Consider the following 16,748-nt stretch of genomic DNA (forward strand, 5'->3'; position numbering starts at 1 on the left):
GCCCGTGGGCTGTAGGTTGCTGACCTCTGTTCTGTGTTATGTAAAATTTCAGACTTGATGATCTAAATATCCTTTCTCACCTTAGCATCTTGGCATCAATGTAGTCACATATGTTAAAGAAAAAGAGTAAAACATTTTTTAAAAATTGTAAACTTTAAAATCTGAATAATTTTTCTACATGCAGGATCTTATATTTTATCCCATCCTAATTGCATCATAATTTAGACAAAACTCTTTACAAACACCTGTTACTGCATTAAATTTAAGTAAGCAAGTTACATAAGACAGTGACATCTTCCTCTGAAAGGGGCAAGCCTCTGAGGCAACATTTTCCAACAAAGCTTTAAATAAAAAAGGGTCTGACTAGGTACTCACTGATAAGCACTGGTGCTAAGGTGAATTTTACTTGGAACCCCGTGACTCTCCATCCGGGAAGCTATGTTCACTGTGTCTCCAAACAAACAATAACGAGGCATCTTTTCTCCAACTACTCCAGCCAGCACAGGGCCTGTATGGATCCCAACTCTAATCTTTACAAAGACAGAGAAGTCCCTCCATTATTTAAGGCATTTTTAAAATATAAGGTTTCCATCTATCTATTAATCTTAGTATATAGTACAGAGCACTTCTGTAACACCAGACATCCAAAGTTTGAAAGAGCCAAACAAAATATTTTATAAACACATGACTACATGGGAACTGCCCAAGTTCACAAAAGAATTAAACCTAGGTCTCTTGAGGCCCAGCTCAGGACATTAACCCCAAAGGCCCTTTCCTCTGAAGAAGAAAAGATAAAAATGCATGGCAATGACTTACTTGGATAGGGTTGCCAGAAACTGGATTCTTGACTTCTTTGGCTGCTATTATCATTCCCAGGGAAAAGTTGGCAACTCGTTCTGCATGAGTAGATACAGGCACAGGGACACCTCCTACCACCATGTAGGCATCTCCTATAGTCTCCACCTTTAGAGAAAGACATGTGACTGTTCCAAATGTATTCACTTCTGATGAAATTTCTTTCAATTTCAGGGGACTCACCTTGCCTGGAGCCACCCCATTTTCCCTTTCAAAAGGTGCTGTCAGTCACTTAGTACATAAATTGTTTTTTTGCTATTTAAAGTACTTTATTGCCATGACTTAACAAATATTCACAGCTTTACAGCACTATAAAATGGATACAGTACTTTAAATACCTCATTTAACAAGGGTTAATTTAATTTGAAGCACAGTATTTTATGGGACTTTAGCAACCTACAGTGTTTTAAAGAACTTCTGTATGATGGTCAAATATCTGACCAGTGGAGAAGCCCCAAGAGGCAGCTGAGCAGCCCCTGCTTCCTAGCCTGAAAAGTGCAGGGAGGCTCAGAGGCCTCCCCCACCAAACACTGCACTTCTGTCATGTTTAAGAGTACTGTAACTTTATAGTGCTATAAAAAGCGCTCTAAATTACAGTGCTGTAAAATGTGCACCAAGCACTTCTGTACACATGCTTACAACTGTAGTGCAAGGATCCCAGCCATTGCTTTCTCAGATTTCTAGGAGGCTGTTTTTTGGTATGTCATCTGACTGCACCTAGAAAATTCCTGCTTGTTCTGATCTCTGCCACCTCCACCCACCTTGGTGTTGACTCTGTAAGATCCAAGGAAATGGGTGGCCCTGCTGTAAAAGTACCCCAGTCTCTTTCCTGATCCATACAGCATGGAAAATACTTGCACAGAGGTATATCCCATGCCAGGATTACTAGGGCAGTAGTTAGTCTAATATAGGGGTTGGCACTAGGGCTGTGCAAAATGGCACCATTCCATTTTGCCTTCAGTTTCCACGGTTCAGTGAAACAGCATCCCATTTTGAATTTCATTTTGAGTTGAAACATCTGTTCCATTTTGTTCTGTTGAAACAGAAAGGCTGTTTCAACATTTTTCTGGGGATGAGGAGTCAGCCCAGGTGGGCTGACTCCCCATCCCCCGTGCTAAATAGTTTCATAGTTTTTAGTTTCTAGCACAGGGGATGGGAAAGCAGCCCAGCTGGGCTGCCTCACAGCCCCCACACAGTCTAGTGCTGGGGATGGGGATCTAGCTGGACTGATTTCCCATCCCCAGCCTATGGTCGAAACGTTTCAACTTTCAAAATGTTTCGACTAGCCTCGTTTTGTTTCGAGGCTATTTCGATGGCCTTTTTTTCATTCTGATTTTTCTGTTTTGACCGTGAAATTGCTTGAAACAGTATCAAAATGAAATGGCTGGAGAAATTTCACACAGCCCTAGTTGGCACCTATGGTTTGGATCCAGCCTGCAGGGCCAAGAAACTCTGCCTGCACCATGCCCACCCACCTCAGATCCAAACAAGGCCATCCCAGCCCTCCCCCACTGCCTTCTCTCCCCACTCCAGCCCAGAAAATATTGCCAACCCCTGGTCTAATATATTGAGGCCCCACCCTGTTTTACCGAAAACCAATGGCTTGGCTGTCTGATTCACAAATTAGGCTTTAAAGGTATCTTTTTTTAAAGGGAAACAATACTGTATGTTGAGGACTTTTATTCAAAGTGACAGTTTTAAGACAAAGTGAAAAAAAACCCTACCAATTTAGTTGTTACGAATTATACACATTAGAGTGTGAGCGAAGGTGGGTATTCTAGTACATAAAATCCCTTCATACAGCAAATTGTACTACTGTGAACTGCCATAGATATGGAATAGTTTGGCAGTCTTTAATATGGGCCAGGTCCTAAAGGCTTAATCCTTTCTCCAGCACAAATTCTACTGAAGTGAGCAGTAGTTGTTCCTGAGAAAGTAAAATGGGTTTTGGCCCTATAAACAGGTTATACAGAGAGCGTTCCAGGAAGAGAGACTGCTTATTTAAACAGTAGAAATCTTAAGTGTATTAATTCATAGTTCAAAACCATTCATGTGTGAGAAAATTCTCCAAACCCTTAGGTTTCATTGTTAAATTCATCATCATTATATGAGTGATTAGTTTAAATTAGATTTATTAGGTTATTTTACCTAAACACCGGTAGGAAACCAAGCACCAAATTTGCTCCTTGGGCATCCCTTTAATGTAATAACTCAGGGGTTTGCAACCTTTTTGGACCAGTGTACGCTGGTGGCCAGGCGTGGAGAAGCAGTGGTGGGGGTGGGGAGGGAGAGTGGCGGCGGCCACTGTGTGAAATCTTCTCTCAGCCCCCCACGTCCAGGATGCTGCATGGCAGCGTGGGATGGTGCATGGTGGTGGTCTGTCCCTGCTCTCCCATGCATACCCCCCAGGGCCTTCATATGTACCTCTGGGTGTACGCATACCCCTGGTTCACAATCCTTGCAATAACTTAAAATAATACAATATATTAGGTAGGACAACTGTTTCTATGCACATCTCCCATTAAGGTGACCTACATAATGTTAAAGCTGGTAATTTTCTGTAGAAAAAAATATATACAAGTCACTAATGCAAATAGATCTTTTAATTATTTTCATACTGTGACAAGATATTTTATTTAATAGAATTTATTTGTAGCTTCAACCATTTATTAGCTTCACTTAGGTTTCTTGGATCAATATTAATGTTTCATTTCCTTGAAACTGTCGTTTAGACTTCAAGCACTCTAATACCCACCATTTACTAAAACTTGCCTGCCGATGTTGAGGGAAGAATATCATGGTGATAGATAAGCTTAGCTAGGTGCATGATTTATAGTGTTAGGCTCATGTAAAATCTATGTGGCAAATACTGAAGTCTCCAATTACTTATAGTACTAGGCCCTGGCTAAGGCAGGATTTTTTTTTTATTTCAGAGTGGAAATTCTAATGTTTTTAACCATGCGTGAGGTTCAGGAATTGACCCTTTGCCATTTCTATCTACACAAAGATTTATGGTTGTATGAGAGAGAAAAAACTAGGGCTAGATCTTTACGTGATCTAATCCATGTAGCTCCACAGAAGTCAAGATGTTGCTATGATTTCAGCCAGTAAGGACATGGCCACCACAGTATACTAGAGAAAAAGCCCTCTAGTGCATTTTAATGAAAGTTCATCTCCCACCACCATTAACTGGGCATTGTTGAAAGTGCTGCTGACAACAGAACCTAATAATTAGAGATACAATGATGTAAGATGTATGCGTTTTAAGGGAAAATATAAAAGCTTTTCAAACTGTGTAATAATTTGGTTGAGTTTCACATGTATGTCTTACCACTGTGGTTGGGCCACTGGCAGTACAAAAAGAGGTGTTTTTTGTACTGACACGGCTTCTGACATCAGTGATAGCAAAATGAGGAGCAAGTAACTACTTTATTACAAGATAAATGGAAAAGAAAATTAAAATCTTCCTCTTCACATTACTATAAGGAAAACTTAAAAGCACTAGATAAGCATAGTTACACTCACATTTGTATCATTTGAATGCATTAACTATAACTCAGCATGTTGATTAATTTTCTTTACAAAATACTGAAGATAACGTACATAATGGGGTGAATTAAATATAAGGAAACAAATTAAAACTAAAGCTATGAAACAAATAGCTTTAGTTTCTCTTCGTGGCCACCATAACAATCCAATCTTCAATGTTTTGCTTAAAAAAAAAACCTTTGGAAGGGAAAACAAAGGCAATTAAATAAAATCAGTTTCATAGAAATTTCTGGAGCCTGTATCAATAAATAAATACCTTGTAGACATCATGCACTGTTGTTAGCCTGTCAAATCGCAGGTACATTGAATTTAACATGAGGACTATCTGGATAGGTTCGCACTGGGCACAAATGTTGGTAAAGGTCACAACATCACTGAACAATATGGTGCATTCTTTAAACTCTCCTGCGGGCAGAAAAGCCAGTGTTGAATCATTCTAATAGGCGATAGCAATCTGTAATTTTTTATGCTATGCAAACAAAAGACATTTTTGCTCAGTTTGTCTTTTTTGCTACACTTTTAGAAAATAACACCATTTGTAGGGTTCTTTTGACTCACATGCATAAGGAAGGATCTGATATAATATTGTAACAAATATAGGAACTGCAACCCATTTTGGACAATATACACACTGCTCTACAACAAAAAGGAGGCAAGCAAAAACAAAGGAGTACCTGATTCCTCAAGGTACTTCAGTATGTGCTTAACAGCAAGAATAAGCACAAGGCCCATTTCCTTGGGTCATGTCCTGAACAAAAAATATTTTCCTGACTGATGCTAAGCTAATCTGTATTTTAGAAGCACTGAGGAAGTTCTCCTGGAGAAGATCAGTTTCTTCAATCTCCTTCTCTTGGTTTTTTACTCCCTCTTCCCTGTTTCACTCCTGCCCCTCCTTCCATCACCTACCTAGGTTGTAAGGTCACCAGTACTTTGTTTACTGTGACTGCGTAGACAAAGAGAGCATGCAGATAGCCCTGGGGCCATATAGTCTGTACTGCCTCTGACCAAATCTTTTCCATGCCCTGGACAAGAGCATGGCACGTAGCCCCCAAATCTAACATAAATGATAGACTTGCATTTTGCTATAACTGTATCATATTCACCTGCCTCAACCCGTTTCCCTTCTTTTAGCTGATTGGCCACATGCTTAGGAAGCATAGCATACAGCAGAGCTTCTGTCTTTTTCTTTTCTTCTTCTAGGTGCTTTGATAGTATCCGCAGTTCCTCTTTCTTCCTCTCCAGTTGGTTGGAGAGCTCCATCTCTGCCAGTCTTTGCTGGTTAAGAAGAATCAAATCCCTGGTGACGTCATGGGGTGCTATGTCTGCAATATGCATCTGCCTCTCTTCTAGCTCATGCAAAGTGCGTAGTAAAGGTGAACAGAGATATAACATGCACTGCAGGGACTCCATCCAGATCATTTGTCCTAATTTTAAAAAACAAGAAAGAAAGTGATAGAGATGGAAAGAAAGCACATCTGCTCTTCACTACTGGGAGAGTCTTAGGTCTTAGGACAATTGCTGGTCCTTAGGTATATGCCACCAAAGAAAACTGTCACTTTCCCAGAATTCCACTTGGACTATACTGGGCAAGAAGGAAGGTTCAGGGCATGAGAAGCAGTCACTAGGGCTGTGCAAAATTTCACCGGCTGTTTCAATTCGACAGTCTCGACTCATTTCAAGCTTGAAACAATGAAATTGAATTGAAATGAAGGGCTTCAAAACAGCCTCAAAACAAAACGAGGCTAGTCAAAATGTTTTGAAAGTTTTGAAATGTTTCGAGTTTTGAAGCAGTCAGCAGCAAGGTGGTGAGATACAGGAACCAATGGCAAAAATGGCACATATGGTCTTGTCCAAATCAAATCCATCCACAGTTCTGCAGCAAAGATCATTCTCCTAAAACCATTGCTTAGATTATGTCACCCTTCAATTGTTTGCTCTCACATGCAAAGTCTGCCAGAGTCTATTTCCTCCCTGCCTCTCATTGCTTTTGAGATGTTGGCTTCTCAGACTCCCCAAAACATTTGAGAATCCTTTGAGATGATCTCCAGCAAATATAGGCAATATCAGAGTTGACAATAATGATATTCCTAAAGTAAAACATAAGAAAAGTAATTAGGCCACTTCTTTTCCTTTTCCTTTTTAAACCGCAATTTGTTGCCAATAGGTAGACCAATTGGAGCACCGTTCAATACCACTTCCTCTGAAGGAAAATAAAGCAAATTAAATGTATTTTTGTCATAATCATCTTAACATGGAAACTGTTCCATATTTTTACGGAAGGGAAAGATGCAGAAATGAGAATCTGAACTTTTAATGATTACAAACACAAGCAAAAGTATGACTAGTCTATTTTCCTTGTTTGAATTTGAAAGGAATGCAAATAGTCAAGAACCTTCCCACCACATAAATGGTATAAACTAGCTCAGGTTTTAATCATTTCCTCAACTCAAGGTGTGATAGCACAGTTGAGGGCATCGGTTTTCTTTCAAATGAAGATTTTTTACACTGAGCTTCCTTTTAATTGCTACAGGTGGAAATGGAAATGCTTATTGGCAGCAGTTATATTTTATTATATGACAGTGAAAAGCTTGTCTAAGGTTTTGCTTACTTCCCTTAGTACCAAGGTCACTGATAACCTAATGATGCTATCAGAGCTCTGGGAATCTGTGCTCCCTGTGCTAGCTGGCTTCCTCTGCAGAACAAAAAGCATAATCCTATATAAAGATAGTTAATTGCTTTATTAAAGAAAATTCTTAGCAGTGTAAGGGGATTTTTTTCTGCTGTACTTGCAGGGGCAGAGACAAGAGGAGGTAAAATATAGGAGTAATTTTTTTCTACTGTTTCAAAAAAGAAAAATCAGGTTATTTCATAAGCTGAGTCAACTGCTATTCTCCATAGCACTTGTATAACTTAGTTGTTGCTCTTGTGGTACTGAAAGCAGAGTCTAACTTTGTAGGCTTGATCTCATTAGGCTGACCATATGGAAATCCAGGAAATCTGGGACACCATCTGGGAAATCTGGGATATTATCAGCAAGGGCAATGTTACTTACAAGTTGGCAAGGGTGGGGTTGCATACAGGGTGCTCTGCACTGTTCCAACTCCGGCCAGACTGCACCCCATGCCCCTGCATTTCTGGGACACCCATTATAATTGCCAACAGCCAGCTGGGACCAGCCTCTGAAATCCAGGACTGTCCTGGCTAAAACAGGATATATGGTCACCCTAGATCTTATGTTATTTGAATACCCCAGAAGCTGGGTATTGGAGTGACCTCTTAGGGTAAGGAATCCCTCCCATAGCTAGAAGTGGTATTAGAACCACCCTGCAGAGATATGGGGACACTAAAATCAACAATTGCAACCCTATAATTAGTTTTGGTTTAATAAAAGCCTCCTGTACCTCTGAGCTCTAGCATTGGGCGTTGTTTCCAGGACTCTGGCATCATCTCCCGCCTTGTCCGGAAAACAAACTGACTATTGATAAATTTCTGAACACTAGAGATGGTGAATGTCACTTCTGGGTGCACAATACTGAAGTAGTGATCCAGGTGGATCCCCATAGTCTGAAGGCCAGGAACAATCTTCTGGATGCTCACCCCAGCTTGCTTCACCCTGAGCTTGAAAACAACAGATACCATTTTACAATTTGTATTCTGTTTGGCTCCAGCAACCAGTACTCTGAACCAACCCTTGCAATGAGCTACAGTCAATTGCTGTTTACAAATGCACTTAGAGACAGACACACTCAACCAACTTCTTACTGTAAATATATGGCTTTTTTTGCATTAGTTCTTTCTTATTAGCATAAAAAATGTTGACTGGGACTTAAGAACTGGTATTGAAATACAAGGTGTCCCTGTCCCTGATGGCAGGATATTACCCAAAGAACAGAATCTTGTTAAGACGGTCAGTGTTAATATTCACTAGGGGTGTGTGAAATAGGCCCTATTCAATTTGGGTGTGGATTCAGCCCAAATTGGGGACAGTGATTCAATTCGTTGATTCGGATTACTGTCCCCAAGTAAATTCAGCTGAATCTGAATCTGAAAATTTGATGCTGATTTGGAGTGTAACCTGGGTACGCCCAAGAGTGTGCCCTATTCTCAATTGAATGGAATAGGTAGGCAGGAGGGAGTGCTGTGAGAGGGATGCCAGAATTTCAAGCAGATCCCTCTTTCTTCTATAGAGTTAGCCCAAGCCCAAAGTTCTTAGCTATATACAATTTATTATGTTATAATATACATAAACATAAGACTAAATATCATGTACATATATTTACACAGAAAACACTAACCAATAACCAAGGTCAAACTCTAAATAACACTATTTACAACATCACAATACAACAGCTCAATTGCAAAATATAAGGCACAAACATGAACAATCTTAATAACATCTATTCCTTAATATAGTCCCTGACCCATGGCAAGAGATAGTCCTCCTCCCAGTGGGGTCCCTTGTGGGGTATCCAGGAAACACCTGGGCCCCTCCCCTTAGGGCCTTGACTAGGCAGGGGGATGCTCACCCAGCCCCTTCTCTGGGTTTGCCTGCCCCAAACATCTTTCCCCTGTCAGACCCAAGGGCCCAATGACTCATGCTCCCTCAGGTGGCAGTGGTCAGGGCGCAGCTCGATGGGGTCTCCTCTGCTGGAGTGCCTCTACAGGCCTCTCCTGCACCACTGGGCTCCTCTCCACTCTGTGCCTCACTCTGGGCACCAAGGGCTCAGCTTCTCTCAGCTGCTGCACCACTGCTGCTGGCTCCTGGGTGCTGGGCCTCACACCGCAGCACTACCATCTCCCTGTGCCCTGGCTTGGCACTGAAGGCTCTCTTAGCACAGGCCAGGCCCTTCAGGCTCTGGCCAGCCATCCTCAAGCCAAGTGGCTAACCCAAGCAGCCTCCACTGCTCCCTGGCTCCCAAGGCTCAGGCCTGTGCACCCCCCTGCGCACCATGGGACCTGGCCACTTGCCAGGAGATGGGGCCTGAGCCACCTCACTGCAGCCCCAAAGCCTTTGCCCCATGTGCTGCCCCACACACCGTGTGGCCCACTGGCCCTGCCAGGGTTGCAGGTTCGAGCCATTGCTTCCGGCTCCCAAAACCTGGACTCCATGCACCAAACTATGCACTGTGATGGGCCCAAGCAGTCTCACACCACTCCCAAGGCCGGATCTCCATACACTCAACCCTGTGCGCCGTCAACAGCCTGAGCAGTCTCGCACCACTCCAAAGGCTGCTTCTCCAGTGGCAGCTTCAGGAGCGCTGGGCCTACTGCCCACTGAGGGAGAGCTCCCCAGCTTTTCTTGGCTCTGCTCTTCTTGAGTCCCTCACTGCATCTGCCCTTGTGCTGGGCAGGCAGCTCCTTTTCTATGCTCCAGGGCTCTGCCCCTGAAGTCTTCCAGACCTGACAGTTTACAGTCTTCAGTCAGGTCCAGGGGAGCTCTTCTCCCCCTCCCCTCAGGAAAGGGGCATAACTTTATTTCTCCTGCTACATCCTGATTGGTGGATGGGCTCCACCAATCAAAACAGCAGAAGCTCAAGCCTGGGACTCAACCCAAGCTCTGAAAGATGAGCCTGCTACAGGAGAATCACCAATTTGGCCATAGACACAGCTTTAAATGTTTTTTCTACATAGCTCAAGGTACCAGGCATGGCTTGTGGATGGATGGGTTGATGAAGCATCCCACAGGAGCATTAGGGGGCCCCCACATGCTCAGCAGTGAACCTAGAAGTACTTCTGGTCCGCTTCTGGGTTCACCAGGGAGCACGCAGGGCCCCCCCCGCCTCAGCGATTGGTCGCAGGGGGGACCCTGGGTGCCTCCCCAGACCTAGGAGGCACCAGTCGCTGAGCTGGGAGGTACGAGGGGGGCCCTAGCGTGCTTTCTGGCAGACCTAGAAGTGGACAGGAAGTGCCTCTGGTCCACTTCTGGGTCTGCTGCTGAGCATGCTGGGGAGCCCCCCCGCACTTCTGTGAAACACTCCATGCACTCCAACATTGCAGCATTCACAAGCTGCCTGCTACCTAGAGATATGTAGAAAAAACTTTTAAAGCTGTGTCTGTCCGAATCTCTGAGTCGATTCGGAGGGTTCTGATTTGATTCAGAGAGATTAAAGGGTCCTCTAATTTGATTAGGATTTGGAGATTTGGCTACTGAATTGGGCTGAATCTCCCACAAATCAAATCAGGGACCGAACCTTCACACACCCCTAATATTCACTGAATTCTCAATTTTATATAAATAATGGCTCTCATCTTCTTCTAGCCTACTTCTGTATAAGTGCATATCACTGTTCAAAACAATGCCAGAGAGAAAAGAAATAGGTACATTTTAACAGTGATATGCTGTAGAATATTAATGATTAGTAATGACAAAGCACCGAGTCATTTTCAATTCAGTTGCGAATGGTATGTAAATAATATTGTTTTAAGACTCATGAAGCTTTTTCACACTTCCTCAGTAATTCCATGTCCCCTGGTATATAGCAATATTATGGTGACTGAGGGAAAAAATCATTCTAAAATTAAAAAGGACTGTATCATTTCTTTCAACTTTCTTTCAGGTGTGTTGTGATCTCTTTCCTCTCTTTCATTTGGCCATGCTGACACATCACAGTGGTTATTAAAAAGGATTGTAAATACAATGCTGGTCAGTTTAACTTGTATAATGTGATTGGTAGGAATGTTCAGTTTCGTAGGAGACATAGTTTGGGATGGATGTTTGCAGCATTTATTTAAAAAAATTAAAACTGGATATTTGTTAGAAATATAAAAATATTTAGACATATACAAATATAACAGACCAGAGCCATAAATTTGTAGTAATTGCTATCTGAGAAAGATCATTCCCTGTATTCAGAATAGGAAATAGCTGTGGTACTAAGTGTGCCGGCACTTATTAACTATGGAATGGAAAACAATGACCACTGTTTCCCTTTTTCAGGCTTCACCTTCCCATCAGTTTTAAGGGTACAAGTTCTCTTGAAAACTCATAATATAATAATTCCCTATTTTCTTCTCCTTACTTTCCAAGACAATGGTAGCTGCATAACCAATAAGAACCTGCATCAGCTCCCATTGATGGGTGTAAAACCAGGCCTGTATTCTGCACTAAGAATTTGGTTGAGGTGTTGATGATCAGATGCCTAGAAAGACTTATGACACCGAAGTGAATTGCATATCAGTATTACAAAACTTCCTCCTCACTACTCAAGCATCACAACGAAGAATCATTTTTCATAAATGCCTCTTTTATCTTTGCTTCCCTGCCCCTACTAATATTTTCTTGGTTAAAAAAAAATGAGTTAAGAGAAACTAGCAAATTTGCAAGAGCCACTCGTAAGTGCTTAGGGGAACAATGCTCTTCATATCAGCCTTCTTGTGGCAGAAGAATGTAGGTGGTAGGAAAATGGCTCAGCTTCCTTTCAATAGGTGTGAAGAGATGCTGGATTTCTCCTACTGTGGGCTGGGCTGCTTGGATCATCTGCTTAGTGTGCATTTTGCTGGATGCAGAGTCCCAGTTATCAGAAAGGCTTCACAGAAGTCCTTGTGCAGATGGGGGCTTGCAAGCTGAATGGGTGCAAGAATATAGCTGTAGGGGAGTATGGGTCATATTTCTGGACAACCCAGGTGACACAGAAAAAGCCATTATTGCTTAGAGAATCCAGGTCACAAACATGTTTGATAATTAGTAGACTATTACATGCTTTTTAGCCCTTATACTGCCACTTTGCATGCAGAAATTTCAATGGAGTTACCGTATCTGGTTGCTAGTATGTGTGATGTCTTCCCAGCAATCTACATGAAGAACTTCCACTGATGTTAACCATGGGTATGCACTATGTATGGAGTGCAACAGTGCAAGATGGTCCTATATACACATTGAAAATAGAACAAATAACATAGCAATGTGGCTTGTGTGTGTAAAACTGACTTCCCACATGCTTGCCTTACCTCTTTGTCAAAAACAATATGGAAAGGCAGTCCATTGCAAAATGTTTTGGTGTCTATCCAGAGGGTCTTAGGATAAACAGGATCAAATCCTCTCAGTAGTTTACCTGCAGTAAGATAAATCTGCAACTTTCAAACATGTTGCAACTCATAAATCTAATCAGTATTTCTCTGCAGTACCTGATCTTACAGGACTGCATGACAGAATAAAATAAAACAAAATAAAAAAATATGTGGGTGCAAATATGTGCATGCAGATATTTATGTGCAGTAAATGCTCTATAGAGAAATATAAAGCTGCTTACCTATCTCAAATTGATTTGGTTGAAAAAGTTTAAAAACCTAAACACAGAAAAATATGAACCTTTAGATGTGTGAAATGATGTCAAAACAATGAAAATAGATGGGTAACTGTAAGACTTGATGCTCTTTGAATTTATAAATACTTTAGTGATTGCCACTGCTATACTCACATTGAAATGTATCCAGCACTGCCATTTAAAATAGTTTGCCAGTTGCTATAGAACTTTTACAGAAAAAAGATTTAGGACCACAGGCCCATTTTCTCAGTGACATCTGGGTGCCATAGATCCCATTGGTCCTTTTGAAGGATCTGAGCCAAAATCTCATATGTGCAGATATTTGGTCCATGGAATGAAGGCTCTCTTAGAAAGAGCTGAACTCAGGTTGAAGTAAATCAGAACCCATCATTTTTATAAGTCAGGCCCATGGAAACTTTTAGCTTTTGATCTATTACATGAGGAAATTAGGCAATTTTGTTGATTTTGAAGTATAGTTCTGCTCTAATGCTAATGAAACCTGTTCTTTATCTGCTTTCCATATTCATGGTTTTGTGTGTTCTGAGTCAGATTTCTTGATCTTAGTTCTGAAAGGGTGTAGAGGAATGAAAATTTATTTCTGGATCTAAGACACCTGTTAGAGACAGAGCTGGATTCCAATTCTTCTTGTGGAATCCTCACAGAAGCCTCTCAGCTGCTACCTTCCTACAAACCTGTTAATAGCAATGGGTACACAGGTGTCCCCAAAAGCACAATTAGATGTCACTGGTTAGCACAGATCTGCTGAAAGCTATGGTTTGGTCTTCAGAACCTATTAAAGTTGAAAAGAAAGATACCAGCTTGAATATCAGGTGCTATATTGAACAGTATGTTTTTTATTTTTAATCTGAGGCCATTTGATCTGGAAATAAGTGAGAAACATTAAGTAAAAAAAACCTTTGTGATGCCATCTTTGCTGGAACACTTTTGAGAGTGGAACCCTACTTTAAAGATGGGAGAGACATGATACATCCAACTGGTAAGCATGTAATTTATTTATGACTATTGGAAAACAGTTATCCCAGTGAAGGAACTTGGAACAAGGACATTTTGAAAAGATGAATGGGCATTAGGTAAAGGAGGTGAGATGTGGGTGATTCATTGAATATCACATTTAAGTTATTAATAAATTATGTCCGGTTCCTTGTGAACGATCTCCCTCTTACCTTTTCCTAATGTAACGATACCTCTTATTGTCTCCCAGTGACTTTTCTTGACAGGACGAACAGGAACAAGACTTGTTCTATCTCTAATCTTATTCACAGTTTTTTCAAGGTCCTGCGAAATAAGTCCAACTGAAACATTCAGCTTTGCTTTCCCTTCTCTCTTTTTTTTACATCTTTCTAGCAAGTAAAGCAAAATGGATCAGGTCTTTATCATATGTAAAATCAGCACAAACCCATTTACTTCAAAAGAAGATATATCATTTTACAGTACCTAAAGATCTGACCCAAAGAAATAAATCTTGCATGAAAAAGAAAGAAATATCAGTGGTATATTTTCAAAGTTCCTGGACCCAACTTTTGAAATTGAATTGCCACCATTGCATGTCATGAGTCTTTACATGCAGTTGTTTTTGGTGTACAGGTTTGTGCACACCTGGAGAAGAACATAAATGTGCAAGTTAGCTATTTAGGCATCTAACTGGTATCCGCATGCAAATTCCCTTTGGGCAATTCAGCTTAGGCAGCCAAAAGTCCTCATCCAAAAATGGGGTTGTATCCATGAAGTCATGCAAACTTAGAGGCAACATTTGAGATGTTGGGAGACTTAAAGAAGCATACAACAATCATCCATAATTGGGTACAAAGTCTCAGCAATTGTATTACTAAGTAATTACTATTTGCAGGAATAGGGATATAAAAATACCTTATTCAGTAGTTTTTCGCTTTGCCTTCCAGAATCGGCATGATATTGTGGTAAGGAAGAAAATTTATCTCTCTTGTTATATGAAAATACAGGTTTCTGAGTGACAAGGAAAACAGTGTGTTCTTTTTTCCCAGTCCTTTCTTCCTCTTCTGTTTGATTGACTATTTCCATTGAAATTTCAGTGTTGAAAAAATCCAGGGCTGCTGCACCAATGATTCCTAGAAGGAAACAAAAGACAGAATGCTGTCAAAAATCTTCCATTTTAACAAATATTTTTGCAATGCCATGTATTAGATCAGCCAAATTATAGGTGACTTAGGCTGTACTGATTAGGGTTTAGATATGTGGTGTGCAAGATCGCATAGTCATGAATCAGTAGTTGGACTACTTATTCCAAGGTAAGTATTTGGGACTAGATCTTAGGCTGATATAAGTCTGCATACTTCTGTTGGTTTTATATAGAAAAAAAAGGCAATTTATACCAGCTGTGGATCTGGCCCTAAGATAATATAGGAACACAGATAACTATGCACAACACAAGTTAAAGCAGAAAATCCCCAGAGCCTGAAACATTCTCTAAGAGCTAGAATGAGCCATTTAGATTCAGCCCTAAGCCAAGGGTAACTTGCAGCTGTAACTACCCAGGAGGTGCCTCAGGAAGGGGCATGCTGCTGAAATAGGACTTCCTATTTTATGTGGACAGTGTTGGGGCAGTAGGGTACTTTGCTGTTTCAGCTGATTACCATACCATATTTGGCTGCCTGAGGCAAGGAGGGTTGGCATATTTCTAGTTCTCCTTATTGTCTCTAAATAATCAGCTAATACATACTCCTCTCCAACCTACTCCTGCTTCCTTGTGCCCAGATTCAAAATCCAGGTAAATCTTGTGTGGGGGAGGGATGGTATTGGGGCTTTACCTATTCCAGCTATCATGTGGTGTTTAGTCATAGAGTTGTAGCTGTGATGATTCAGGAAATATGTAAGAAGAAAGGTTTTTTTGGCGATATCTTTCATTGTACGAAACAGGAGCTGAGACAAGATTTTGGAGATAAAGTGCATTTTTTCAAGTCTGGAAAAGGTGTCAGTGGAGTGTGCTATGTTGTCTTAGTCTCAGCCTAGCTCATTGGCATGCATCAAGAAAATAATTATTTTGTAGAAGAGTTGACTGGAACTATTTTAACTGATGTATATTTTGAGAAGATTATATAGAGTATCGCTATGAATGTGTGTTTTTTTTTTAAATAACTTTCTTGCAGTTTGACCTTAATTAGGCAGTCAAAGAGAATACTCTCTCTCAAAGTATTTCATCAAGATGCATTATCATTGCTCCCAGTTTTATATATTAATGTGCGGCTGTTCAGTGCAATATTGTACCATGACAGTGATATGAAAAATTACTCTGCATTTCTAAAAATTATTGAAGTCTCAAATCGCTGTGAGTTCCACTGTGTAACAAGGAAATAAAGGGGGAGATTTGATTGCATTTTAAAGTAAACGTTTCTGTGCAGGGACATCTATTTAATCATATAGATCCTAGTCCTAATTCTATGTAACCACCACACCAATATAATTGTGAAGTATAGTGATTCTTTCAAAATTCACATGACTGGGTTTCTGAATGAAGATTTTTATTTCTGCAAATATCAATATCATGCCCGGTCCAGAACAGAGTTCAATGATGATTTTTCCTGGGTAAATTTTGAAGGTAGTAGTTTTACTGGTAATGGGAGATGGCACAATCCCTGGTCACCCAAGTTAAAGGAGGTCAGAAATAGAAGTCAGGTGGCACTCAGAGAGCAGGCGGGGACTGGGGTGGTATTGCTGTGCTCCACTGTAGTTATTTTGGGGACACAAGTTATTAAGAACTAAAAATAACACCTTGTCTCCACAGCATACAGTAGGGACTTCCACGTTTTCCATTGTAAAACTCTGATCTTTTTCAGAACTGCTAAGCCCTCACAAATCCTGCTGAAGTCAGTAGGAGCTGCACCCACTCAGCTCCTCTGAAAAATCAAGCTATAAAGGTCAAATATCTAAAAGGCAGTTGAAAATCTGTCAAGCTTTCAATTCCACAGCCAATCCTCGGTCATAGAACTTTTGAAACCTGAGCAAGAAATAGATGCAAACATATTATGAATCAGTTATAGTTTCATAGCTGGTAGGGTCGGAAGGGACCTGAGCAGATCATCAAGT

General features: G+C 40.9%; 1 protein-coding gene across 1 annotated transcript in view; it reads right to left on the reverse strand.

The window, feature by feature from the left end:
- The window catches only part of LOC109287789 (guanylate cyclase soluble subunit beta-2-like), a 29,861-nt gene that overhangs the window by 9,929 nt on the left and 3,184 nt on the right, over window positions 1-16,748 (reverse strand). The window contains exons 5-12 of the mRNA XM_019503076.1: window positions 14,556-14,773; window positions 13,853-13,964; window positions 12,352-12,455; window positions 7,806-8,022; window positions 5,508-5,828; window positions 4,661-4,809; window positions 817-963; window positions 376-530 (exon numbers count right to left, since the gene is read on the reverse strand). Of these exons, the coding sequence (XP_019358621.1) occupies window positions 376-530; window positions 817-963; window positions 4,661-4,809; window positions 5,508-5,828; window positions 7,806-8,022; window positions 12,352-12,455; window positions 13,853-13,964; window positions 14,556-14,773 (1,423 nt within the window). The remainder of the gene's footprint in view (window positions 1-375; window positions 531-816; window positions 964-4,660; window positions 4,810-5,507; window positions 5,829-7,805; window positions 8,023-12,351; window positions 12,456-13,852; window positions 13,965-14,555; window positions 14,774-16,748) is intronic.

The sequence above is a fragment of the Gavialis gangeticus genome, unplaced genomic scaffold (assembly GCF_001723915.1).
Source record: "Gavialis gangeticus isolate Ggan-Ray unplaced genomic scaffold, GavGan_comp1, whole genome shotgun sequence".
NCBI lineage: Eukaryota > Metazoa > Chordata > Crocodylia > Gavialidae > Gavialis > Gavialis gangeticus.